General features: G+C 41.7%; 2 protein-coding genes across 2 annotated transcripts in view; one reads left to right on the plus strand and one right to left on the minus strand.

The window, feature by feature from the left end:
• Positions 1–9,361: 9,361 nt before the first annotated feature.
• LOC311007050 (neuroglobin-like) lies at positions 9,362–16,542 on the plus strand (the record flags this gene model as incomplete). Its single annotated transcript, XM_084000132.1, has 5 exons — positions 9,362–9,537; positions 12,084–12,191; positions 12,715–12,835; positions 13,884–13,964; positions 16,411–16,542. 5 exons carry the CDS (start codon positions 9,362–9,364, stop codon positions 16,540–16,542), a joined length of 618 nt encoding a protein of 205 aa, XP_083856258.1.
• Positions 16,543–21,958: 5,416 nt separating this feature from the next.
• The window catches only part of cep170bb (centrosomal protein 170Bb), a gene marked incomplete at both ends in the record, with an annotated part of 30,046 nt that continues 25,844 nt past the window's right edge, over positions 21,959–26,160 (minus strand). Inside the window, 4 exons of the mRNA XM_084000134.1 lie at positions 21,959–22,170; positions 22,910–22,961; positions 23,056–23,149; positions 24,896–24,984. Of these exons, the coding sequence (XP_083856260.1) occupies positions 21,959–22,170; positions 22,910–22,961; positions 23,056–23,149; positions 24,896–24,984 (447 nt within the window). The remainder of the gene's footprint in view (positions 22,171–22,909; positions 22,962–23,055; positions 23,150–24,895; positions 24,985–26,160) is intronic.

Consider the following 26,160-nt stretch of genomic DNA (forward strand, 5'->3'; position numbering starts at 1 on the left):
TTAGTTAGTACATTATTAAGCATTAATATATAAGCAAATGTGTTAATTAATGCTGAGTATGCATTCATAATGATAACTAATTACATTATTCAACTTTTATTATTACTTAATAATTTATTAACTAACTTTGAGTAGTAAACATTAATTAACTGCTTACTAATAGGCTATATTAATTAATGTGTTTCCTAACCCTAAGTAATACATAATAATGATTGTTAATATATCTGTAAACAGTTAATTAATGCTTAATAATGCACTAACTAACGTTAATTAAGGGACCCTTATTGTAAAGTGTTACCAAAAAAAAAAAAAAAAGCACATTTAGTTCTGACTGAGGTTCAAGGTGAGAATTAACCTGCCAAGCCAGACTATATATAGTCCAGGCAAAATAGCGTTTTCCAACAGACTAATTGTAACAGAAGGTTTTTCACCATCCATCATTTCTATGAGGTGTCTAGAACAACATACTAAAAGTCCTAAGAAATCCTAGTTGGAGAAATATGTTTAATTCACATCATTATTTACTGTATAAAGTCTATGGTGCCGACAACAATACACCCCAATGGGGCTATTTTTTTCCTTTACTCCTATCACAATGAAACTTTACACAATGAAAGTATCCATGAAATGTAACATTTTTTGTATTACAAGTTTCTTGGAAAATGAATTTGAATATGCAAATGAGCCTTACACTAATCAAATATGCCCAAAATACACCTGAATAGGCTTCTTTTCTTCCTTTACTCCTACCACAATCACACTTCACACAATAAAAGTATACATTAAAAGTAAAATATCTGTATTTCAAGTTTCTTGGAAATTTAATTTTAAATATGTAAATGAGCTCAACACTAATTGGCTTATGGTCACAGCCATACAGAAGCCTATTCCATTAGTGTTTTGCTCATTGGCAAATTAAAATTCATTTTCCAAGAAACTTGTAATACAAGAAATGTTACCTTTCAAGGAAAAAACAGCCCCATTGGGGTGTATTGTATCAGCACCATAGACTTTATACAGTAAATCTAGGGGTCTGGACCAGCTGGTGGTTCAGAGGAACATTAATGTTGTTGTAGGCTACATGAGGTTCTGCAGGTTGGTTGTGTGGTTCTGAAGTGGTTCTAGTTGAGTTCTACGGGGTCTAAGGAGGTTCTAAGGAGGTTCTGACCTTCAGGCTGCTTGTGGTTCTGCTCCCGGCGGTTCTTCCTCCACAGCTTGGCCGGGTTCTTCAGCTTGGGCAGCTTCCTCCTCTGTCCTCCTCGCTTCTCTGCATCTCCTGCTGCTGCTGCTGAACAACATTCAACACAACTTTATTAACAACAGCACCGCTCACACAGCCAAGTGGAACATGTCCTGTGTTCTGTGGAGAAACAAACACGTTCAATTTAATTCATTCATGTTTAAAGGGACAACCAGGAGTTTTGTAAAAGTGAAGTGTTTTCTCACTACATTTATGAGCCTCCGCACCGTGAAATTCTTTGACCGGTGCAAGACAGACTCATGTTTTCATTCATCAAGAATTAAAGTCAGAGGTTGGAAGACGATCACATACCGTCGTAGTTCCCACCATAAACGGAGATTCGGCGGCGTTATTCTCATGACTCGCCACGAAACCGAAAGTAAAGAAACGCTGGTCGGCTCGCCCAGCATTTCCACCACCACTAATAATAACAAAATAACCATAGAGACAAAACCATAGATTTATCTAAAATGGACCATTAACAAGTGGTAACGTAGATTCATCCACATTCATATCAGACTTTTTATAACCAAATACAAACTCCTCGTTGTCCCTTTAATGTTTTCCGTCGTTTCCTAAAGGACCGACAACAATCATTGATTGAACGGTGCCTCAGCTTTTGACCATTTTACCACCACGACCCCCCGTTGCTCCGTGCTCTTTGTTTTAACCTCTGTTGTACTGTGGCAGCTAGGACATTGTTGTATTAAGAGGAATTCTTTGTTTCTCCTTCTTCTTCTTCCGAGGAAGTCATACTTCCCATGGCTGAAAAATCACCAAACTTTGCACAAAGGTGCAGTCCCATGCCAGATTCACTCAACTCCAAGGACATTCCATGCCACAGTGTTGAAACTTCACCACAATGTCGCCTCAATGCTGCTGAAACTTTTGTCCACTTAAACTTATTACAAATTATGAAGTCCATCACTCTGTTTTTTTCAATAACTGTAAAACTTTTTAAATGTATCTCCTCCCACAATTTCTGCTCAATTGACACCAAAGCTACAGAGCATCTCCAGACCGTCCTCCACAAAACTTGTTTCTCAGATTTTTGATTAATCAAAAATTGAGCCTACAGTGCATGAAACGTTTGACTGTAAACACTACTGTAAACATATACCATCAAATTCTTGATAAATACATTTTCAATCTTCCTGAAAAAAAGGACAATATTCTGGAGTCATGGTTGATGAAGTTTGGCAAATATCAGAATTTTATCCCCAAAACTGAATTTTCTAGAACATTTTGAATTCTGCTCTCATGGGAACAACTGCAGTCAATGTGAGAGTGACATTTTTAAACATCAGATTTTCTCTTATGAAGCAAAACACTTAGAGTTAAAAACAAATCACCAACATTTCCATGCTGTCTAGATGCAATTTATGTATTATCAGATTTTTGTTTAGATAACTGAATTTCTGACATTTTGACCATTTTTTTGCTGCCTGGCTTTGACTCCCTGAGTCTATTTGAGAAACCACACACTGTCTCACTTCCAGATAATCAGCTGAGTGAGTTAGGAGCTGAGGATGTGGGTTCAAGGCCCGAGGAGGGAGTTGACTAAAACACCAGATGGTCTTTGAGAAAAAAATGTACAAAATACAATACAGCATACAGCAAAAGTCAATACAGCATTTTACTAATGTTTAATGTATTTAATCTGTGCAACTTCTTAATCTAAATTTTGTAGCTGTGTTTATTTATTCATGATATCTATTCACTGTATTATTCACTGTATTTGTATTATTGCACTTATTGTAACGGTATTCAGTATCTTTTATCCTTCTGTAGGCTGACCAGGGACAAAGACCATTAGCTGCAGCTAGACGTCTTGTATGCATCGCATTTTTCATTCTTTGTGGCAACGTTGTATGTATCGTCCCTGTTAAATAAACATTAAAATAAAAATAAAAAAATAGAAAGAATAGAATAGAATCTTACCTCAAAAACTGTTTTGTTTTTTGTTTTTTTTTACAGTGGTTTCAAATCTGCCTGCGCGACAGTGAATGTCTTACTCAAAGTGTGAAGCCACCGTAGCTCTGCCACTTCCGCTGTCTATCTCAGTGTGATAGACAACGGTCTTTGGTTCCAGAAATTGTGGGTTCAAGCCTCAACTGATGCAAATTGAACATCACAAGGTCAATTGTCTTGTCTTCCTATTCTCCTGTTTGTTGCTCAGAATTTGCCTAAATTTGCCCAAAGGTACCAAAGGTAGCCCGGACCCGGACCGACCCGGACCGACCCGGACCGACCCATCGCTGTGCAGTAATGTATTTGTATCTTATGGATGTTTGTTGACGACCTTCTTGGCCTTGAACATGAGATCTCCATCTCAACTTGTCTGTTTACCTGGTTAAATAAAGGCTGAATAAAAAAGAAAAGAAAACCACAAACACCTGTAAACATCTGTAAATAACAATAAACATGTCTTAAAGGGATAGTTCACCCAAAATTCAAATGTCCCTCATGATCTCCTCCCCCTCATGTGGACTAAGGGCTGGGAGAAGTTTCAGAGTCCTCCGTGGCTTCTCTGAGTTACAGGGGGTCTCGGCGTAGCAGTGCATGTCCATATGACGGTTGCAAATGGATACCAACTGTCTTCATAACAAAAAGACACACCAAAAAACATCCAAATACCTCCATGCTGCTCGTATGTAATGTCCCTCTTGTATTGAAGCCCCGACATGAGAAATTGTTCATAAAATAATGAAATAATGAAATAAGTCTATATTTCAAGCTTGTTTGTAGCAGAAGCTCCCAGTGTCTCAGTTCACTGCTCTTCCTGTGTCCGGCAGAACAATTTCTCATGTCGGGGCTTCAATACCAGAGGGACATTACATACCAGCAGCATGGAGGTATCTGGATGTTTTTTGGTGTGTCTTTTTGTTACGAAGACAGTTGGTATCCATTTGCAACCATATGGACAAATACTGCTACGCCGAGACCCCCTGTAACTCAGAGAAGCCACGGAGGACTCTGAAACTTCTCCCAGCCCTTAGTCCACATGAGGGGGAGGAGATAATGAGGGAAATTTGAATTTTGGGTGAACTATCCCTTTACCAACAATAATCACCTCTAATAAACAACATGACATTAAATGCCTGTTAACAACATGAAACACCTGTAAACAGTGCGTCATCATCAAGTCTGAATGACGTGTCACCTCACGGCAGACTGACGTCACGTCTCCTCTAAGCGGAAGTAAAGTAACGTAACGTAACGTAACGTCCAGAATAAAAAATAAAACAGCCTCTTACTGTAAACACAGTGAAATGTAACTGTAACGCGGTCCGTTCCTACCTTCCATCTCCGCGCGCTGCAGACAGTCACTGATGACGGAGCAGCGGAGCAGCGCGAGGGGGGGGGGGGGGGGGGGGCGGCGGCACGTGACGGTCATGAAACATGCAGAGGAGGCTCGCGCTCCGGTTCTAATGAATGATGTCATCCGATCAGTCTGCAGGGCGCGGCCTGAACCTGATCCACCTGGACTGTGTGTGTGTGTGTGTGTGTGTGTGTGTGTGTGTGTGTGTGTGTGTGTGTGTGTGTGTGTGTGTGTGTGTGTGTGTGTGTGTGTGTGTGTGTGTCTCACCTGTGAGGTTCTGCTGACTCCTGCTGGTCAGACGAGAGATCCACATCATCCTCAGGACCAGAACTAGGACTGGAACCAAGACCAGAATCAAGACCAGGACCAGGACCAGAAGCAACATGAGCTCTGATGGAGACCAGGTCCTGCAGTGTGTGAGTCTGTGTGTGTGTGTGTGTGTGTCTGTGTGTGTGTGTCTGAGCCTCTCCTCCTAACACACTTTCACTTTCTGTTTCCCCCCCTTCTCCCCTCTCCTCAGTGTGATGTCATGGCAACAGGATGAATCAGCTGGAAATTCAGTTCAGTTGATGTGAGGTGGGACAGGACAGAGCATGTTCATGAACCAAGCATAAACATTGTAAACAAGACTGTTCACCACATCTACATCATGGAGAGACTGACATTCTCTCATTCACTCTGTATGAGTGTAACGGCGCTGAAATGACTTTCTATGTTTCTCCCTGATAAAAAAAAAAAAAAAAAAAAAAAATCACAAACAAGCCGGATTGTAGCCACAGGCTGATTTCCATCCGTTGTCCCATTCATAGATGTTCCCTGGTACAAATACAGTAACAATAAATAAAAAAAAAAACATGTTATAAAATAGCAGCATTCAGTTCACAGTACAGTAGAATAATAATAATACAGATTCAGTACCGTATACAACAGTCGTACTAAAGTGCAACGTGTCAGAGGATAAAGAGCTTAGGAAGTCCTGGTAGTGATCTCTAGTAGGGGAGACCGGGGAGACCGGGGAGACCGGGGAGACCGGGGACAGCTGCAACACTTTTTACATCTGGCTCTCTGACTCAGAGACGGTTTGGATTAGACAAACCAAATATTTATACAATAAACTTACATTTGTTTGTTAATAGTCAACACAATTAATAGATGATTACAGAATCCACATTCTTCACAATCCGCATTTGAGTGTAAGGAGTCAGATGTTGCAACTGACCCCCGGCCCGGGGACGGTTGCATCATGTTACAAATACAATATATTTCATGTCTAGTAAAAGGATTATTATCAACAATATAAGTTCTATAGTGTTAAACTTATTTATTCATCAGCTTTGATCAGATGGCAGTTACAGTATAGATTTGTCTAGATGAGGAGGAACTACTGCATGTGCAGATGTCAAATATTCAAATTGAAAAAAAAAAGATTTTCAGTGACATAGGATGAATGGAATAATTTGTGAGGGAATACATTTTATTTTGCCTTTGTCATTTATTCTCTCATCATTTTAATATTAGCAATACAACAGTAAAAAAAAAAATGTAATGTCAAAATACTGTTTTGTGGTCTGTTTTTATGAAACTCCATGTGCTAGCTAAACAAAGTGCTCTTGATACATGCTAATCATATCATCTTAAGTTAACGTGTCACTCCTTTAAACCATAGAAGTTTGAGCAGAATCACAAAAACAGTTTTAACAAAAACAAAGCTCAAGAAAATAATACTTTCATACCTCAAAACCTGTTGTTTTGCAATAAAACCTGGAGCATCTTTTGAATTCAACTGATTTTTCTCTGCAAGGGGGAGGGGGGGGTCCAACTGAGCATGTGCAGTGTGATGTCATCACTCTAGCTTGTTCCTGATTGGAGGAAAATGACATGTTGCAACCATCCCCGGTCTCCCCTAGAAGCTGTGTTACAATGACAGACCTAAAGATATAATATAATATAATATAATATAGATTGATCACTTGCACTGCTATGAACGACTAATAATGGAGCCGGTCTGATCGGGTCCCGGGTCCTGTTGTCCTCCTAGGTCAAGGAAGGAAGGAAGGAAGGAAGGAAGGAAGGAAGGAAGGAAGGAAGGAAGGAAGGAAGGAAGGAAGGAAGGAAGGAAGGACGAAGGGAAAGATGGAAGAAAGTAAGTAAGTAAGTAAGTACTTTATTTCTATAGCAGCCTTCTCAGTACAGATACAGAGTGCTTCACAGTGTAGATAAAAACCATAATACAGTACATAACAATATACGCAATAAAATATAGAAAGTACTGAGCATGTTACACAGGAACAGCAGCACAGAGAACCATCGGGGTACAGAAGGGGGACATTTCTGTACAGAAATGTCCTACTGTAGCCTATAGTAGCCTACTCTAGAGTACATATGTACCTTTTGGGGGTAGAAAAGGCACATAAATGTTCCAGAATTTCTTTGGTTTTCTTTGATGCTGAAGAAATAAAAGCCCTGCAGGGCTGAAACACAATGACACAACAAAACAGAGAAGGAAAGAGAAAAGATGTCAGCTGTGTGTAAACCTGCTCTAATACTTTACATGTATGAATTTGAACAAATATCTTCATTAAAAGTACTACGTCTCTGTATCTGTACATGATAAAATACATAGAAAGTACCCAGTACCCAGTACACAATACTACCCAGTACACAATACACAATACACATCCAGATGAAACTCACATGTTGTGTAGCAGAACGACGGCCTGAAGGCAACACAATGACAATTCATTAGTTCAAGATACACAACCTGTTGTTCTCATAGAAAACCTCACGACAGCGACTAAAGTATTATGGGATGTTGATGTGCCTCCATGTGTCGATGCCTCGCACTCTGACTCTACACTTTGTTTGACAGGAGAGTTGTTGCTGCGTTGTTGTGGTAGTTTCACTGATTAACAACCAGAGAGTGTGTTAGAGAGTTACACACAGTTACACACTCACACTGACTCACACAGAACAGAAACTCAACTCACATCATCTTATTTGTGTTTTGTCAATATATTTTTTGTATTTCTATCAGTGTAGCATATCTGTATGTATGTCTTATGAAGACACAATCACATGACAACCACAGTGTAACAGAAACAACAGTCACACATCTCAGAGTTGAACACAGCTCAGGTGATGACAGCTTGCTGTGTTGAAGGTTGACCAGCAGGTGGCGCCGCCGTGTTGATCCATTTAACACATTTAACCTCTAAGCAATAACTCACTTTCAATGAACACAAACTGCAGCTGCACTTTATCATTTCAACTGTCCATTGCATTTGTTGTGTTTTCACTGTCCTGTCCTGAACTTATTTATGAACACACACACACACACACACACACACACACACACACACACACACACACACACACACACACACACACACACACACACACACGTTCACCACAGAATGTTCCAATTATGTTTAAACATAAAATGGCAAATAAATGAATCTTGAATCTTGAATCTTGAATCTTGAATCTTGAAGCTTCAGGAAGCTTCAGTTTCTCCTTTTTAAAATGAGTCAACGGATGTAATGTTCATTTAAGAAAGGTAAAGGCAGAATGAGCTGATCGATGCTTCAGCCTCCTACAGCTTTTCAGTTGTGTTTTTGTTCTGTTTTGTTTTGTATCTATACTTTTATATTTGTCAATTGTACTATTTGTTTTTACAAAGACTAAAGTAAACTGCTTGACTACAGAGCAGCAGCAGGAAGCTACAACACAAAGAGTTAGTTAGAGTTAGTGGGCAAAGCAACAAACCCAGAGGAGGCTGAAGGAGGTTGGCTTTACTTTACTTTACTTTATGAGTTTATTTAGTGGGGACAATGCATATTAGTGAACAGTGAGTACTAGAGTACCCACAGTAAATACACTGGATTCAGTCCCCAAAACAATACAACAATTAACGATTGACATGATTCATTTTAAATATAAAACTATAAATCTATATGTATATCTACTGGCTGCTGGGCTGCGTTCAGAGCTCCTACACTGTGCTTCACTACACACAAACCTTTGCATCACCATAACACAGAAGAACAAGTTAAAGTAACAGACTTGGACTCAGTGAAGGATAGAAACCAACATCCACAGGAGATGAATCCTCTGTTCCTCAGTGTTTACATCCCTTTTAAAGGGATAGTTCAACATTTAGTCAAACTGGCCCATCACCATAATCCCTATAGTCATAGCAGTAGGTTCGTTACCTTTAATTGTCGGTGCAAGCTGTTTTTAGAACGGCGGAGCAGAGCCGTGAGCTGCTCAGAGCTACGCTACGCTTAAAAAAAAAAAAAATTATGTTCTCATGTCTCTATGTAATTGAGGTGTATGAAATGTGGGAATGTATGTTAATGTATGTAAGTTGCACTTCTCGAGGCCGCTCTGTACGAAATGGTGGAAACAATTTTCCTTGGAAAGGACAAATAAACTCATCCATCTATCTATCATCTATCTATCTATCTATCTATCTATCTATCTATCTATCTATCTATCTATCTATCTATCTATCTATCTATCTATCTATCTATCTATAGAACCCACAACTCCCCCTTGGTATCATGTGTGGATGGAAACATTAGAGACATGGGGGCGTGTCCTGGTTGAGTGACAGAGGCCAAACAGCGCCAGTATTTCCTGCAGCCCCTGAAGGCATCAGTTGTTTCCTGCAGCAACCAGCAATATATTCAAATCACACAGTGGATCTGTGTGTGAGTGTGTGTCTGTGTGTCTGTGTTTGTGTGTCTGTGTTGGGAGCTGTGGTGTCGTTGCGTTGGTATTTTATTCGGGTGCTCGTTATGGGATGTCCTCTGTCTGCAGAGGCCTCGCGACCCTGGCCCGAGGAAGACGAAGGGCGCGATGAAGACCAGGCGCTGCAGGTGAGTCTGAGCCCGCGGAGCCGCCAGGTGATCAGACAGAGCTGGAGGGAGATCCAGAACGACATCAACAGGGTGGGGGTCATCCTCTTCATCAGGTCAGTCTGCAATACATCTATCAATCTATCAATATATCTATCAATCAATATATCTATCAATATATCAATATATCTATCAATATATCAATATATCTATCAATCAATATATCTATCAATATATCAATATACCAATATATCAACCAATCTATCAATATATCAATATATCTATCAATATATCAATATATCGATCAATATATCAATCAACAGGGTGGGGGTCATCCTCTTCATCAGGTCAGTCTGCAATATATCTATCAATCTATCAATATATCTATCAATATATCAATATATCTATCAATATATCAACTAATCTATCAATATATCAATCAATATATCAACTAATCTATCAATATATCAACCAATATATCAACTAATCTATCAATATATCAATATATCTATCAATATATCAATATATCGATCAATATATCAATCAACAGGGTGGGGGTCATCCTCTTCATCAGGTCAGTCTGCAATATATCTATCAATATATCAATATATCTATCAATATATCAACTAATCTATCAATATATCAATCAATATATCAACTAATCTATCAATATATCAACTAATCTATCAATATATCAACCAATATATCAACCAATCTATCAATATATCAATCAATCAATCTGACTGTCAATATCTAATCAGCACATGTCCTGATCGGGGTCATCCCCATGTTTCCCACTTTGTATGTGACTGGGGAACATAGGACCCTTTTTCTAAAAAAATGGTCCTATGTTCCCCACTTTTCCCCTAAAGGACCCAGGAAACATGTAGTTTTTGGTCCCGTACCAGGAAGTGGAGTTGTGACTTTGCAGATTTTTGCCTGTTTCTGAATGAGAAGTTGAGTTGTGACTTTGAGTGAGAAGTGTAATTGTCCCATTGGTTGGGTTTAGGCAATGAAGAAAGGAGTTGGTTAAGTTTAGTACAAAGACCAGGTAGAGGCTAGACAGGCCAGATAGAGAGAGAGAGTCCATCGACCAGCAACAGCGGGGAACGGGGGGAAAAAAACGGGGTTGTGTTCCCCCTTCTTCCCAAAAAGGGTCCTCTGTTCCCCGCTGACCATGAGGTTGTGGGTTCGATTCCTACCTTGGTCAACCATTTGAATGGTGATCACTGCTTGCACTATTTGCTAATTCTGCAACAGCGTTCAGCTGCTTTCAGCATTCACACGCATGTTCCGTTAGGAAATGCTACTTTATCTAGTTTATCATAAACTCCGATCATTTCCTCCCCCAGATAACTTTGGTGTCATTCCAAGTGGTTGTGATGAAATGAGCTCCAGCCGAGAGGCGCGTATAACCGTATAATGGAGTCTACAGGGCAGCAGAATGCAGCCTCTAAATAACACATTATCTGCAGAGAAACTCATTCATTTCACCAAGATTTAGTTGTGATAGGCTAGTGCTATTCCCCTCTGAGTCCGGGGTTAGCTGTTATCAACATCCGGGGTCTGTAGGTTGACCTACTGACCTCTGACCTGGATGATGCACTGCAAAACCTCAAATATCTTACCAAGAACATCTCAAATACTTAAAATAAGACTCATCACATTAAAAGCAGCTTGTTTTTAGACACTTTTTACTTTTTTCAAGCAGATTTTCATTTGAAATAAGTAGAAAAATCTGATAGTGGAGCAAGTTTTTCTTTCTTATTACAAACACAAAAAAACTTGCTTTCACTGGCAGATTTTTCTGCTTATTTCAAGTGAAAATTAGTTTGAAACAAGTGAAAATTATCTGAAAACAAGTTGATTTTGGGGGGATGAGTCTTAGTTTTGACTAGTAGCCTAATTAGACATTTTGACAAGAAAAAGGACAAATATTCTTGGAAAGAGTTTTTGCAGTGTGTCATGTCTGAGCGCCGCGCGGATCATTCTGATAAGGGTTAGGGTTTCTTCAGCATCGGCTCGATTTTTATCTCAACTAGCCGGAGCTTTAGTGAGATGACATCATCCAGGTCAGAGGTCAGTAGGTCAACCTACAGACCCCGGATGTTGATAACAGCTAACCCCGGACTCAGAGGGGAATAGCACTAGCCTATCACAACTAAATATTGGTGAAATGAAGGATAATGTGTTATTTAGAGGCTGCATTCTGCTGCCCTGTAGACTGGGATGTTTTGTATTTACCTCAGTCATATCGCTGCAGTTTTATGCAAAACCTGATGCAAAGTGTTTCCACGGTAACGTCTGACCTGTAACCACTTCCTGGTCTGGGGGCCGGGACCAGAAGAGACCAGTGTTTGTTTTAGTGTTGTTTATGTTTAGGCTTCACATTCTGACATAGATGTAAATAAACAGAGGCCCAGGGGGATTGTGCGTAAAGAGGCCGCGGCCTCGTTACAACTGGTTACACAACTAGTTACTGTCACTGAGGAGCATCGGTTTATCCTCTTCCTCTTTCTCCTCCTCCTTTCTTTCTTTCTTTCTTTCTTTCTTTCTTTCTTTCTTTCTTTCTTTCTTTCTTTCTTTCTTTCTTTCTTTCTTTCTCTTCCTCCTCCTCCTCCTCCTCCTCCTCCTCCTCTTCCTCCTCCTCTTCCTCTCTCAGGTTGTTTGAGACTCATCCTGAGTGTAAAGACGCCTTCCTCAAGTTCAAGGACATGGACGATCCTGAAGATCTGAGGATGAGCAGAGAGCTGAAAGCCCATGGCCTCAGGTCACACACACACACACACACACACACACACACACACACACACACACACACACACACACACACACACACACACACACACACACACACACACACACACACACTACACAACCACACAACCAGTGGTGGACAGTAATAGAGTTAATTTACTTGAGTACTGTACTTAAGTACATATCCAGAGGATTTGTACTTTACTTGAGTATTAGATCTCTTTGGTACTTATTACTCTACTTGAATACATTTCCAAGACAAATATTTGTACTTTTACTGGAGTTAATTAGTAGTACGGCTGAAAAGTACTGGTTACTTTCAGGTCTTTTTCTAAAATCCTATTGGACACAAGCTGTGTTTGTCAGAGAAGGAAACCCTAACCCCTAAAAGCAGCACATCAGTGCAGCTGCTTTCAAAGAGTTCATTCTCACTAACAAGAGTTAAAAGCTCCTTACATTCATTTACAAACTATTAGAGTCATTCATTGATGTGGAGAATAAGACATTTACTCTGACTCTGACTTTTACACTGCAAGGATCATGTCCTTCATGGAGAAGGCCGTTGCCCGGATCGACCAGGACGAGCGTCTGGACCGGCTGATCCTGGATCTGGGCCGGAAGCACTTCGGCTACGAGGCCGCGCCGCGATACTACAAGGTCTGTGTGTGTAGTTTTACTGTAATGAAGCGGGATTATGTCACTACTTTGCTGCGTTGTGTTGTGATGTCAGACTGCAGCGGACCGTGACGCTGCTCTCAGGTGGAACTGACGCCGTCGTCGTCGTCTGTTTGCTTTACAGACTGACGGATGTAGACAATGTTTAGTAATGGTCCATCAGAAACAATAGAAAAGTGCCACCATGGTGCATAAAGCAAAGAACAGATCGTTACCAGAACATTTACACAACTTGTTCAAGCTGGAGGAAGAGGATAAAACAGACTGAAGCAGCTTGGTTTTAAACATACATCTGCAAGGTTAAGCTTAAAACTAATGTGTATTTCTGTTGCAGGTGTAGAACTATGGCATTCACAAAGCAAGGAACTGAAAAGTTGTACAAGTATATCTCAGTTTAAAAAAGAAACGATAGCTAAGTACCTACAAAAAGAAGAAGGAGAAAGAGAAAAGAAGGGAAAAAGAAAAGATATTGTGGTATATTGATGTGTTGATGAAAAGAAGGGATCACCGCTCACACGTCTTCACTTGTATTCAAAAAAGAAGTTTATTAACAAAAAATGCCGAATCCTGGAGCATCTCTGGTGCCAATGTGAGATCTCTCTTTCTCAACTCAAAAACCTTCCTTTTTATATGTTGGCTTATCTCCACCTTCTCCAGACAGAGAGGAACCTCCCGTCCAGGTGGCCAATGACCTCTGACCTCACCTTTTAACTTTTAGGCTAACAGAAAACCATATCCTGTATCCCATGTCTCTTACCCATTAGAGAAGACAATAGGATCAACAATCACCTTAAACCAGACACATTCCATTCAGTCAGATTACTTCTAAACAAAACATGAAGTCCATTAGCAGAGCATCGATTCACACATTCCTTCAGTTCCAGACAAGGCACACATACACAGAAGAACATAAAATAATACAAGATATTAAAGCAAAAGTACAGGTGGATAATACACTACAATATATAGATGAGTCCGTTTGCTTTAGCTCCACCCGTCAGAGCTGCACCTGTGTGTTTATGTGTTGCAGTTTGTGGGGGCCGAGTTCATCGGCGCCGTGCAGCCGGTCCTGAAGGAGCCCTGGTCCTCGGAGCAGGAGGAGGCCTGGCAGGTAAAAACCTCGCAGCTGATTGGTCTGTTCAGCCGGTTTGATCTAAACACCTGGCGGACGCTCACAGCTGATTGCACTGCAAAAACTCAAAATCTTTCCAAGAATATTTGTCTTATTTCTTGTCAAAATGTCTCATTTCTAGTCAAAACTAATCTCTTTCCACTTAAAATAAGACTCATCACCTAAATATTAACTTGTTTTTAGATCATTTTCACTTGTTTCAAACAAATTTTCAATTGAAATAAGTAGAAAAATCTGCCAGTGAAAGCAAGTTTTTTGTGTTTGTAATAAGAAAGAAAAACTTGCTCCACTATCAGATTTGTCTACTTATTTCAAGTGGAAAATTTGCTTGAAAGAAGTAAAAAATGTCTAAAAACAAGCTGCTTTTTAATGTGATGAGTCTTATTTTAAGTAGAATTAGATTGTTTTGACTAGAAATAAGACAAATATTCTTGGTAAGATGTAGAGTTTTTGCAGTGTGGTCCGTTCAGCCGGTTTGATCAGGTGGTTTCTATGAAGCAGAGTGTGTAGTAACAGAGTGAAACACCGCCCCCTGCTGGGGAAAACTAGATTCATCAGAGCTGTTTGATCCAGATGTTTAAACCCCTTTGTTTTTCCCTCCAGGATCAATAATTAATAATCAATAAGTAATAATTAATAATTAATAATACATCTTTACTTTGATCCCAGTTGATTGGACCAGTCTGATCCAGATCCTGAGTGTTAATGTGACTGTGTCAGACTGAAGCTGATAGAATAGAATAGAATAGAATAAACTTTAATGTCCCACAGGGGAAATTTGTTGTGGACTCAGTGCATGGTAAAAAAGCTGCCTTAATATACATAAAATACATAAATGACAGTTGACATGTACACACACACTCATGACACACCCAGTCAAGGGTTTAACAAGATTAAAAAGTAAACAAACAAACAGACAAACAAGCATCAGTTATTGCACATCTCCCAGATAAAAAATAAAAACAAGAGTTATTGCACACCTCCCAGGCCTCAGCGTACACCATCTACAGAGCTGTTTAAAAGTTTGATGGAGGTGGGTACAAAAGAGAATTTAAAACGATTCAGTCTGCATTTAGGGAGTCTATACCTTCTACCGGAAGGCAAGAGCTCGTAGTTTTCCAGAAGGATGTGGGACGGGTCTGACAAAACCCTCCGTGCCTGCCTGACTACAGACTGCTCGTAGATGGACTGGAGGGAGGGTTTGTCAGTCCTCCCCATCACCTTCATAGCCGTATGGACCAGGCGCTGCAGCTTGATAGGTCTCTATGGAGACACTCACACTGGATTAATCTGATGATTATGGGATGTTTGTCTAGTTTTCAGTTTCTTCAGAGTCTTTTAAACATCCAGACCTGATCTGGTCTGATCTGGTCTGGATGTTTAAATAAATAGACATTAGTCAAATATATTGTGAATATTTTTCCATGTGTTTCAAATTCAAACTTCAAATTTCATTTAATTCTCCAGTAGTTTGGTAAAAGTTACTTTAAACCTTAAAACTGTTAGCTCCTCCTACTTTCTGGTTAGCCAACCGATAGTTAAATCAAAAGAGCCGTGAAGCACCAGATTATTGTTTGATTGTGTGTCTGCTTTATGTTTTGTTGTTTCTGTTTGGGACCTAATCTCTTGTTTTATCTATTTCATCTTGTTCTTTCTCTTCAGTGTTGTCGTCTATGTGCCTTAGTGTCTCTCTCCCATGTTTTTAGTCCATGTGTTGTGTGTTTGTCTTCCTTGTTTTAAATCCATGTGTAGCTACTGTCTACCATCAAATAGGACCACAATGGAAACAAGCCTTTTGAGCCTTATTGTGTTTTTTTTTTTATCCCTGTGAACACTTGTCTAATGTCTAATTTATAAAAGGCAGGTGTTCAAGAAGGCCACTTCCATTCAGGAGTGTGTAGATCACCCCCTTCAGACCAAGTTTGAACTGTTACCTTCAGGTCGGAGGTTAAGGGTGCCTTCTATCAGGTCAAATAGATATAGGTCTTCTTTTGTTCCTTCTGCCATTATGATGCTGAACAGTGTTAAATAGCGAGATAATTGACAGCTGTCTTGACCACACAGTCTGTTTTATCCTACCTTGTTTGAATGCACTTGAATGCACTTTGTCTCTGTATGCACTTGGAAATTAACTACTCTGCCCAATATGTGTTCTTATGTGTTGCTCTATGTGCTGTTTCTTTCCTAACAGAGGTTGATTGCTCTGTGTGTGTGTTTTATGTGTATTTATTGGTATTGTATGTTTTTATGTATTTGGACATCTTGGCTGCAAATCAATTTCCCAACTGGGACAATAAAGAGAACTTTTGAACTTTTGAACTTTGAATGTTGTTCAATAAAGTTTTCAATCAATCAATCAATCTGATCTGGTTTTAGTTCAGAAACAACTCCTTATTGATCCAGACTCTCCGGTTTGTTCCTCCAGAATCTGTTCCAGTACATCAGCAGCATCATGAGAAGAGGCTTCCAGCTGGAGCAGAGGAGCCATGGCAACCAGGGGAACCAGGGTAACCGTGGCGACGTCCTCAGACGACCTCCTGCCCGCGTGTCCAGATAAAACAACTGTGACGTCATCGAGTTTAGAGAAGAAGCTTTTTGTAGTTATTGATTATTAGTGATTATCTGTAGAATGTGTCAGTGAAACTCTGGTACAACAACCGCTGCTTTGTCTGTTAGGTGAGTTAGTGAGTTACCAAGGGAACTAAGGTCTAACTGTCCACCAGACTGTTTGGTGTAGGTGTTGTGGTCTAACTGTCCACCAGATGGTTTGGTGTTCAACAGCACTTATTACTGGATGCAGGATAGTGTTGCGACACTGGAAAATTAAACAAGTTTTACAGGTGAAGGAATGGTTCGATGAGATGGCCAAGATTGCTTCCTACGAACGACTTAGGCCCAATCCCATTTCTCTTTTTTACCCCTACCCCTTGCCCCTCGCCCCCTTGAAACGGAGCTACAAGGGGTTTAAAGTCAACCCTACGAATGGGGACACCCCTTCAACAATCAAATACGTCATCACGTAGTCTCGGTAGTCTCCACTGGCTTTTACCTAAGCTGATGCGGGGAGCTTTTGCCAGAAATCCAATCGCCTTGTACCATATAACTTAATAAAATAAAATAAAACTTAATGCAGGCTGATCGGTTCATTGTAAAACATTTATTTATTTTTGTAAATGTGGTGGTTTGTGTCCGTAGGCTCCAGAGCCCCGAGGCAGCGCTGCTCTTCTGTCCAAGAATAGGTACACACTGTAAGCTTCACTTTTCATTCAAACAAACAATGTTACTGCCACAATTGTTAGATTTCATCAATGAGACCAACATTTATCTCCTAAAAATAATTTAACCAGCCGGTGGTAAACCTCTAAAAACCTGCGGGTAAGTTTCTCCCGAGATGAGGACGGAGGTTGGCCGGCCGAGCAGCTCTGTGATGTCCCGTTCGCTGCAGAGCTTCACTTCTCTGAAAAACATCGGAGCAAACTTCTAAACAGCCGTCGTTTGGATCAACTAACCGCACATTTGGGATCTAAACAGTTACTTTCTCACATGAAAAAATATTAAAACTTAATAAAGTGACGTAATAACAGCGCTAGAGCAGGAAATAACCACTTCCCCCTACCCCTACACGTGAACGCGCAAAATGGAGGGGTAGAGGTAAGTGGTAGGGCCAAGGGGGGAAATGGGATTGGGCTTTAGTTATAGGTTGCAAGATGAGGAAGACTTATATATGAAAACATGGGGCCTTTACACGGCAGCATCTTGATAGAATGGTGGGTTGCACCTTTAGGCTAACCTCTGTCACCATAGTAATACTGTTTCTGTTGGACTCCCTCTGTACGTTTGTTGGTCTTGGTTTTTTGTTTTTGTCGAGGCTCTGTTTGGCCTTTGTTTGACTTGTGTTATGGTATATATATGTATGTATTTTTCCTGTTGAAAAACTAATAAAAAGTGAATTACAAAAAAAAAGAAAAAGAGAATGTGTGTGTGAATGCGGCGACGGGGCGACGGTCATCATGACATCATACAGCAGAGTGAATGAAATCAGTTTATTACAAATGAGGTGGTGATACAAATAAAATCCTGTTGTTGGTGATGATGATGAACACATGAGTCCAGCTGCGAATCATTGGAACGGAATAAATAAATAACAGGAAGTTTTATTGTGAAAGGACCTTCACACGACGGATAAATAACAGGAAGTTTTATTGTGAAAGGACCTTCACACGACGGATGCATAAAAAAGTATTTCTGAGAACAGGAAACATCCAGAGTAAATATGAACCACCACGGTCTATTCAGCCTGTTTCTACAGCGTCATGCACGGTAACAAAAGAGACCAATCACCTGTAGCAGCAGCAGTTACATCATCACAGCAACAGCCAATCAGGTGTGAGTGTTGTGTGGGCAGGTGGTCAATAAATAAATAAATCAATAAATAAATACATTCTCGATGGCTGCAGAGCACAAACGCACCATGACTGAAAAAATAAAACTCAGCTTCACCTGTCGACTGCAGGTGAGTCAAATGAAAAAGTGCACATTTGGTGAACTCGCCTCCAACTCGCACCCTCACGCCTCAAGCTACAGGAAACATGCACCTTTCAAAATAAAAGCCTGAAGTATTCTGTTTCTCCAGCTCAACAGCTGAGTGAAGTCCTCCTGTTTCCTGTTTCCAGTCGGCTTAGCAGCTGCACAAAGACAGAGGAGGGCTAATGGGCTAATGCTAACAGTTCCCCTCTGCTCCCAGTCTTTATGCTAAGCTACGCTAAACAACAACACACGGCTCCTAGTTACAGCAGGACTTCAGTCAGTGCAGCTGTTTCCTCCTCACATCTGTACAGCAGCCACACACCCCGCTGCTTCAACACACACACACACACACTTTTTTGGGGTAACTTGGGAAACTGACGACTTGCACAATGTAGTGTGACGCACTTCCGGGTTACAAAGTTACGGTCCGTAACGGTTAGCCTAACGTTACATCTAACACTTAGTTTACACCTAACTCTCTCATTTTACACTCATAGTTATGTTTTTACATGTTGTTACTAGTATAGTCGGTTCAGTTTGTATTTTTTTATATAGTAGTCGAAGCATTTGTGATCATTTAATCATTGATCGCATTTTGCCGTTAGCCGCCCGGCTAACTTAGCATACTGACTCAATGAAAATTAGAGGCTAAATAAAATTACAAACAACACTTTCATTCTTCATTCATGTTTGTACATATTGTTACTAGTATAGTCGGTTCTGTTTGCATTTTTATAGTGGTCGAAGCATTTGTGATCATTAATCATTGATCGCATTTTGCCGTTAGCCGCTCGGCTAGCGAAAAGTCACGGAGAATTAAGACATGAGGAGCAAAGAGAGGCTTAAAGTCCTTCTAAACTCCGTAGAGTTGGTTGCCCTCTTCATAAACATTACGGTGTTTTTTATTTTTATTTTTTAAATAATAATGATCATTTTTAAATAACTTTTTAATATAACTAACTAGCCGTTCGGCTAGCGGCTAACTAGCCGTTAGCGCAATGAGCCGTTAGCAGCCAGTTAGCCACTCGGCTTTTATTTAAAAAATAAAAAACACCGTAATGTTTCTGAAGAGGGCAACCAACTCTACGGAGTTTAGAAGGACTTCTTTAAGCCTCTTTTTGCTCCTCATGTCTTAATTCTCCGTGACTTTTCGCTAGCGGCTAACGACAAAATGCGATCAATGATTAATGATCGCAAAATGCGATCAATAATGATCACAAATGCTTCGACCACTATAAAAATACAAACTGAACCGACTATACTATAACAACATGTAAAAACATAACTATGAATGTAGAATGAGAGAGTTAGCTGTAAGTGTTAATGTAGGCTAATCTAAATACAGCAGCGCTATGGTAACGATGACCGCCGGAAGTGAGCGGACCGTAACTTCTTAAAGTGGAAGTACGTCACACTACGTTGTGCAAGTGGTCCATAGAACCTTTTTTGGGTAACAGGGGAACATAGATACGCTCTCTTTACAGGCCAGTCGCCGTTCGTCAGCAGCAGACGGCGTGTGGCTGAACCTCTGACCAATCACACACAGGAACCGGACTGGTCAGACCTCAGACCGGCGGTGCGTTCAGGGACCGGCGGTGCGTTCAGGGACCAGCGGACAGAAGCCGTGGGTCTTCAGGACAGATAAACAACAATCAGCTGTTGAAGCAGCGACAGATTCTCTAAGCACAGACAGGACGGCGTCGGTGGCGGTGGCGAGCTGCTTCTACACGGTTACAGAGTTCTAGCGGAGCGATGACACGATGGGAGGACGGTCGGGACGGGGCCGGTGCATCCACACAGCCGGGGGGGGGGGGGGGGGGGGGGGGGTCAGGGAGGGAGGGGTTAAAAACGTGACAACATCTGTGCTTTACAAAACCTGGACGCCACCGGAGCCTCAGACCGCCGCCGCCCCGGTGGCGTCCAGTCAGCGGCTGCTGCACTGCAAAAACTCCACATCTTTCCAAGAATATTTGTCTTATTTCTTGTCAAAATGTCTCATTTCTAGTCAAAACTAATCTCTTTCCACTTAGAATAAGACTCATCACCTAAAAATTTACTTGTTTTTAGATCATTTTCATTTGTTTCAAACTAACTTTCATTTGGAATAAGTAGAAAAATCTGCCAGTGAAAGCAGATTTTTTGTGCTTGTAATGAAGAAAAACTTGCTCCACTATCAGATTTTTCTACTTATTTCAAGTGGAAAATTTGATTGAAAAAATTAAAAAGTTTATTTTGACTAGAAATAAGACAAATATTCTTGGTAAGATTTTGAATTTTTGCAGTGTGGTGGCGTCCAGTCAGCGGCCCCGGTGGCGTCCAGTCAGATCGGTCGAACAGATCCTCAGCTGTCCTGACCAATCACAGCAGGGGGGCGGGGCTTCAGCCACTGGCCCCGCCCCCAAAGTCTCAGAGTCAACTTGGTGAGCGAGCGTTGAAACTACTAAGCGCGTGTCACGGCTCAGTGCTGAGGAGGAGAACGGGGGGTTAGGAGGAATCCTCTTCTAACGGACTCTACACACTGACATCAGCTCTGTGGGGGGGGGGGTTGGGGGGGGGTCTATTACCTGGACACAGCTGGAACTAACAGACGACGTACACAAAAAACTACAGTTCTGTGTAGTTTTTACCTGTTGGAGGACCGTGTAGCCGTTTACGTGGCCAGTGCAGCAGCTTCTATCGACCATAATGGACGCGGTCTGCTGCATGAGTGATCAAGACCGTTTACTATCAAGGATTTCAGTATCCAGAGCAGGACTGAAGTAGCCTCGTATACCAGCCTCTCCCGGAAATGCATTTCATTTCATTTCATTTCATTTCATTTCATTTCATTTCTCAGAGAGTCTGGCCTCATCCCCCCTGTCAGCGTTTGTGGTGGGCGGGAGCTGGGTGGGAGTAGTAGCGTTGACAGACAACCCCATTCAGCCAATCAGCAAGTTGGTGTAGTGACGGGGCTTTGCACCAGTCGGTCCCTGATTGGCCAACGTGCTGTGTCAATCACAGAAATCTGAGCGGCGACGCTGATTGGCTCGGCCTTCTGAGGGTTTCAGGCCAAACGTTTACAACGGGGATGAGGCCAGACTCTCCCTCAGAAATGAAATGAAATGCATTTCCGGGAGCAGCTGGTTTACGAGGCTATGACTGAAGCTCATCTCTAGAACATGTTTACTGGGTTGGGGGGGCAGAGTGGGGGGCAAAAAGACGACAAGCCGCTAATGACACATCATGACGCAGTCTGTGGGCGTTGGCGTTGCGCTACATCTCCTAGCTTAGCTCCTAGCTTAGCTCCTAGCTTAGCTCCCCGCTGGTCTGAGTCTCCTCTGCAGGACCGAGGGTAGAGTATGGATGCACAGTCTCTGTCCTCAGCTGCTACGGTGGCCCGCTAAGGTCATGTGGTGGCCCCCGTCAGGCCGTGTGGTGGCCCCCGTCAGGCCGTGCGGTGGCCCCCGTCAGGCCATGTGGTGGCCCCCGTTGGGGCCGCGAGGTGGTGGTCGTTTGGTGCTTTCGTTGGCGTTGGCGCCGCGCGGTTTGGAGGCAGCGGACGGTTTCTTCTCCCGGGACGACGGCGACGGTCTGGTCGGAGTGGACAGAGATGACGACGCCCCCACCACCACGGCTGCAGGCTGGAGACCCCCCCCCGGCTCCACGATGGTGTTGATCACTGCACAGAGGACAAGAAGACAACAGTCAACCCAACAGATATGTGACTATCAGGGGCGATAAAGGGATAGTTCACCCAAAATTGAAATTTCACTCATGATCTCCTCCCCCTCATGTGGACTAAGGGCTGGGAGAAGTTTCAGAGTCCTCCGTGGCTTCTCTGAGTTACAGGGGGTCTCGGCGTAGCAGTGCATGTCCATATAACGGTTGCAAATGGATACCAACTGTCTTCATAACAAAAAGACACACCAAAAAACATCCAAATACCTCCATGCTGCTCGTATGTAATGTCCCTCTTGTATTGAAGCTCCGACATGAGAAATTGTCCCGAAAAAAGTTAAATAAGTCTATATTTCAAGCTTGTTTGTAGCGGAAGCTTCTCTTCCCGGTTCGTCAAATTTGGACGACGAATTGACGATGCTTCGATACAAGACGGACATTACATACGAGCAGCATGGAGGTATTTGGATGTTTTTTGGTGTGTCTTTTTGTTACGAGAAGCCACAGAGGACTCTGAAACTTCTCCCAGCCCTTGGTCCACATGAGGGGGAGGAGATAATGAGAGAAATTTCAATTTTGGGTGAACTATCCCTTTAAGCATCTACTAGATACTGGATTGCATAAACTGGTCTGGTGCAACCGGAATTAGTAAAAAACTAGTTGCAAACTAGCTAGTAACTCCTAAGGGTTTAGTAGCGGTTTAGTAAAGACTAAATCCTGAATTCTGGAGCGTCCGTTACCTTCCAGCTGCCTCTGGACTCTCCTCAGCTCCTTCAGGATGGAGGTGATCTCCTGTAGGACAGAAAACAGCTGGTTCATCTGCTCTCACACCAAACTGACAGTTTACAGAACATCTGGAACATCTGGAGGTGTGAGAGGAACCCACCTTGTTGGAGGTCTTCAGGATGGGAACCTCGTTCTCAGCGTTGATCTTGGCCTCGATCTCCTCCCAGACCTCGGCCTTGTTCTGGAACAGAACCCTGAGACAAACGGACCTGATGAGACTCCAATAATACCTGATACTCTGTGTTAATGAATGACAGCAGAAAGCTCCTCCCACCCCCTCACCGACCAATCAGAGCTCCTGAAGTCTGGGAGACGCTACAGACAGAGTCCCATTGGCCAAGGGAGTCTTTACAAAGTCCTTCATCCCTAATGCAACCCGCCTCCTCAACTTACACCGAGTTAGACCCCCCCTCGAGAGATGTAGTCTGCTAACCGCTAGCTTCTCCAGTTGTAGCAACTTTAGCAATGACAGCACCATAACAAACAGCGCAGTCTATGGATTCACTATCCACCGATCAAAAAGCCACTTACAGCCACAAATAATGCTCAGAACAGCACCAAACGCCATCAACGGTACAAACAGGGTTCAGGGTTTCATTTCGATGGGCGCCACTATCAGTTTGAGACCGAGTTTACTGAAGACGAGCTGAAGGAAATTAAGTAAAGTGAAAGAGGGGCAGCTGCGGTGGAGTCTATGTGCTGGAAATGGGGGAATCAAGTGGTCAGTGTGGTGGTCACTGCCTGTCGGTGGCCGCTGAAACCAGATGATTGTGCTGAAACCAGATGTTTGTGCTGAAACCAGATGTTTGTGCTGAAACCAGATGTTTGTGCTGAAACCAGATGTTTGTTCTGAAACCAGATGTTTGTGCTGAAACCAGATGTTTGTTCTGAAACCAGATGTTTGTGCTGAAACCAGATGTTTGTGCTGAAACCAGATGTTTGTGCTGCCAGTCGGCCTCAGACGTGTGTTGTCAGTGCCTGGACTCTGTGCTGGACACGGAAAGTTGCTGCATAGCGTATAACTGGAGCAGAGTGGGTGAGTTGTTTTCGTCTCTTTTCAATAGAAACCAGGCTAAGCTAACAGATGTTTGATGCCTCGTATTATGGGATGGGACCCTGTTTGTACTGTTGATGACGTTTGGTGCTGTTCTGAGCATTATTTGTGGCTATAAGTGGCTTTTTGATCGGTTGCTAGTGGATCCGTATACTGAGCTGTTTGTTATGTTGTGGTCATTGCTAAAGTTGCTACAACTGGAGAAGCTAGCGGTTAGCAGACTTCATCTCTCGAGGGGGGGTCTAACTCGGTGTTACGGTGCGTTGGACCATGGGTTAAACTTACGCCGGAATATCCCTTTAACTAAGTAGCGCACTAACACTGAACATTTAATTTATTATATTTGTTTAAATGTGTTTTTAACTGTGTTTAATGACATGTGTATCTTTTTATGTTGAGTCAAAGGCAATTTTCCACCTGGTAGACAATTAAGTTTTATTGTATTGTAAAATAAAACAGTGTCCTGATTGGACGGTCGATCCTCATGAACAGACAGCGCTATAGCTGCAACAATTAATTGATTAATCAAAGAATAATCGATTATTAAATTAATCTTCAACTATTTTGATAATCTTTTTATCGGTTTGAGTCGTTTTTTTTAAGAGAAAAGGTCCAGATTCTCTGATTCCAGCTTCTTCAATGTGAATATTTCTGGTTTCTTTGTTCCTTTATGACAATAAACTGAGTCTCTCTTTGGTTTGTGGACAAAACAAGACATTTGAGGACGTCTGGTGGTTTGAGAAACACTGGTTGATGTTTTCAACATTTTTTAACATTTTATTGACCAAACAACTATTTGATGAATCGTTTTAATAATCAATAGATTAATTGATCATGTAAATAATCATTAGTTGCAGCTCTAGACACCACACACACACATCCTTACTTCATCTTCTCCGCCAGCTGCTCTGTGTTCTCGCGGATGGCCTGAGACAGCTGGGACACCGGGTTCAGCATCAGGTTGTCCAGAATCACCTGCAGAGAGACGTGAGAGGGGGGGCGATGACCTCACAGCTCTGTGACATCACACCCACACAATGACATCATCACATCCTGTTTCCCAGCACAACAAAACTAACTGCAGCAGTTTATCGGAGGCTACGTTCACGCTGCGACTCCTCTGGGATCTATAGGTGACGTCCTGTTGGGCGGGGGGGCGGGGCCTAAGGACGAGCACAGACCTGTTACCAAGGTAACCGAATACTGTAATAAAAAATAAAATGACGTCATGTCTGACGGACAGAGCGCAGCCGGTGCATAAATGCGCTCTGTCCGTCAGACAGTCCACATTACTGACACACAGCGTCGTCAGACTAAATATCAGGTGGATAATACACTGCAAAAACTCTACATCTTTCCATTAATATTTGTCTTATTTCTTGTCAAAATGTCTCATTTCTAGTCAAAACTAAACTCTTTCCTCTTAAAATAAGACTCATCACCTAAAAATTAACTTGTTTTTAGATCATTTTCACTTGTTTCAAACTAATTTTCACTTGAAAGTGAAAAGCAAGTGAAAGCAAGTTTTTTGTGTTTGTAATAAGAACGAAAAACTTGCTGCACTATCAGATTTTTCTACTTATTTCAAGTGAAAATCTGCTTGAAAGAAGTAAAAAGTGTCTAAAAACAAGCTGCTTTTTATGTGATGAGTCTGATTTTAAGTAGAATGAGATTGTTTTGACTAGAAATAAGACAAATATTCTTGGTAAGATTTAGAGTTTTTGCAGTGTAAGGGGGCAGATGTGCATCTTTATGCCGCAGCCTCGGAGGAGAAAACCTTTTTTTCTTTTTTTAAAAAAATCATTAGCGGTGCTTATTTATTAGTCCACACTACATGTTGGTGCCTTCGCTCCTCTCTGCCTCGCATCGTCTCAGGAAACAACTGGGAAGGTTTCAGGATGTTTGTAAACTGAAAGCAGCAGATTTTCTACCAGACTTGATGACACCTGTCGTCTCCGAGGGAACCACCACAGATTATTGTAAAAGGTTTGAAAGTCCGAGGCTCGATCCAAAAACACTTTTACACAGCAGAAAATCACGTTGCTGCTTGATCCGAAACTGTTTAACACGACAAAAAGCTGAACCACGGCATGATGATGTAGTTTGATCCGACACTAGACTGTTGTTCTAACGTGCCGTTATTTTAATCCT

Source organism: Trachurus trachurus, assembly GCF_905171665.1.
Source record: "Trachurus trachurus genome assembly, chromosome: 24".
NCBI classification, from domain to species: domain Eukaryota; kingdom Metazoa; phylum Chordata; class Actinopteri; order Carangiformes; family Carangidae; genus Trachurus; species Trachurus trachurus.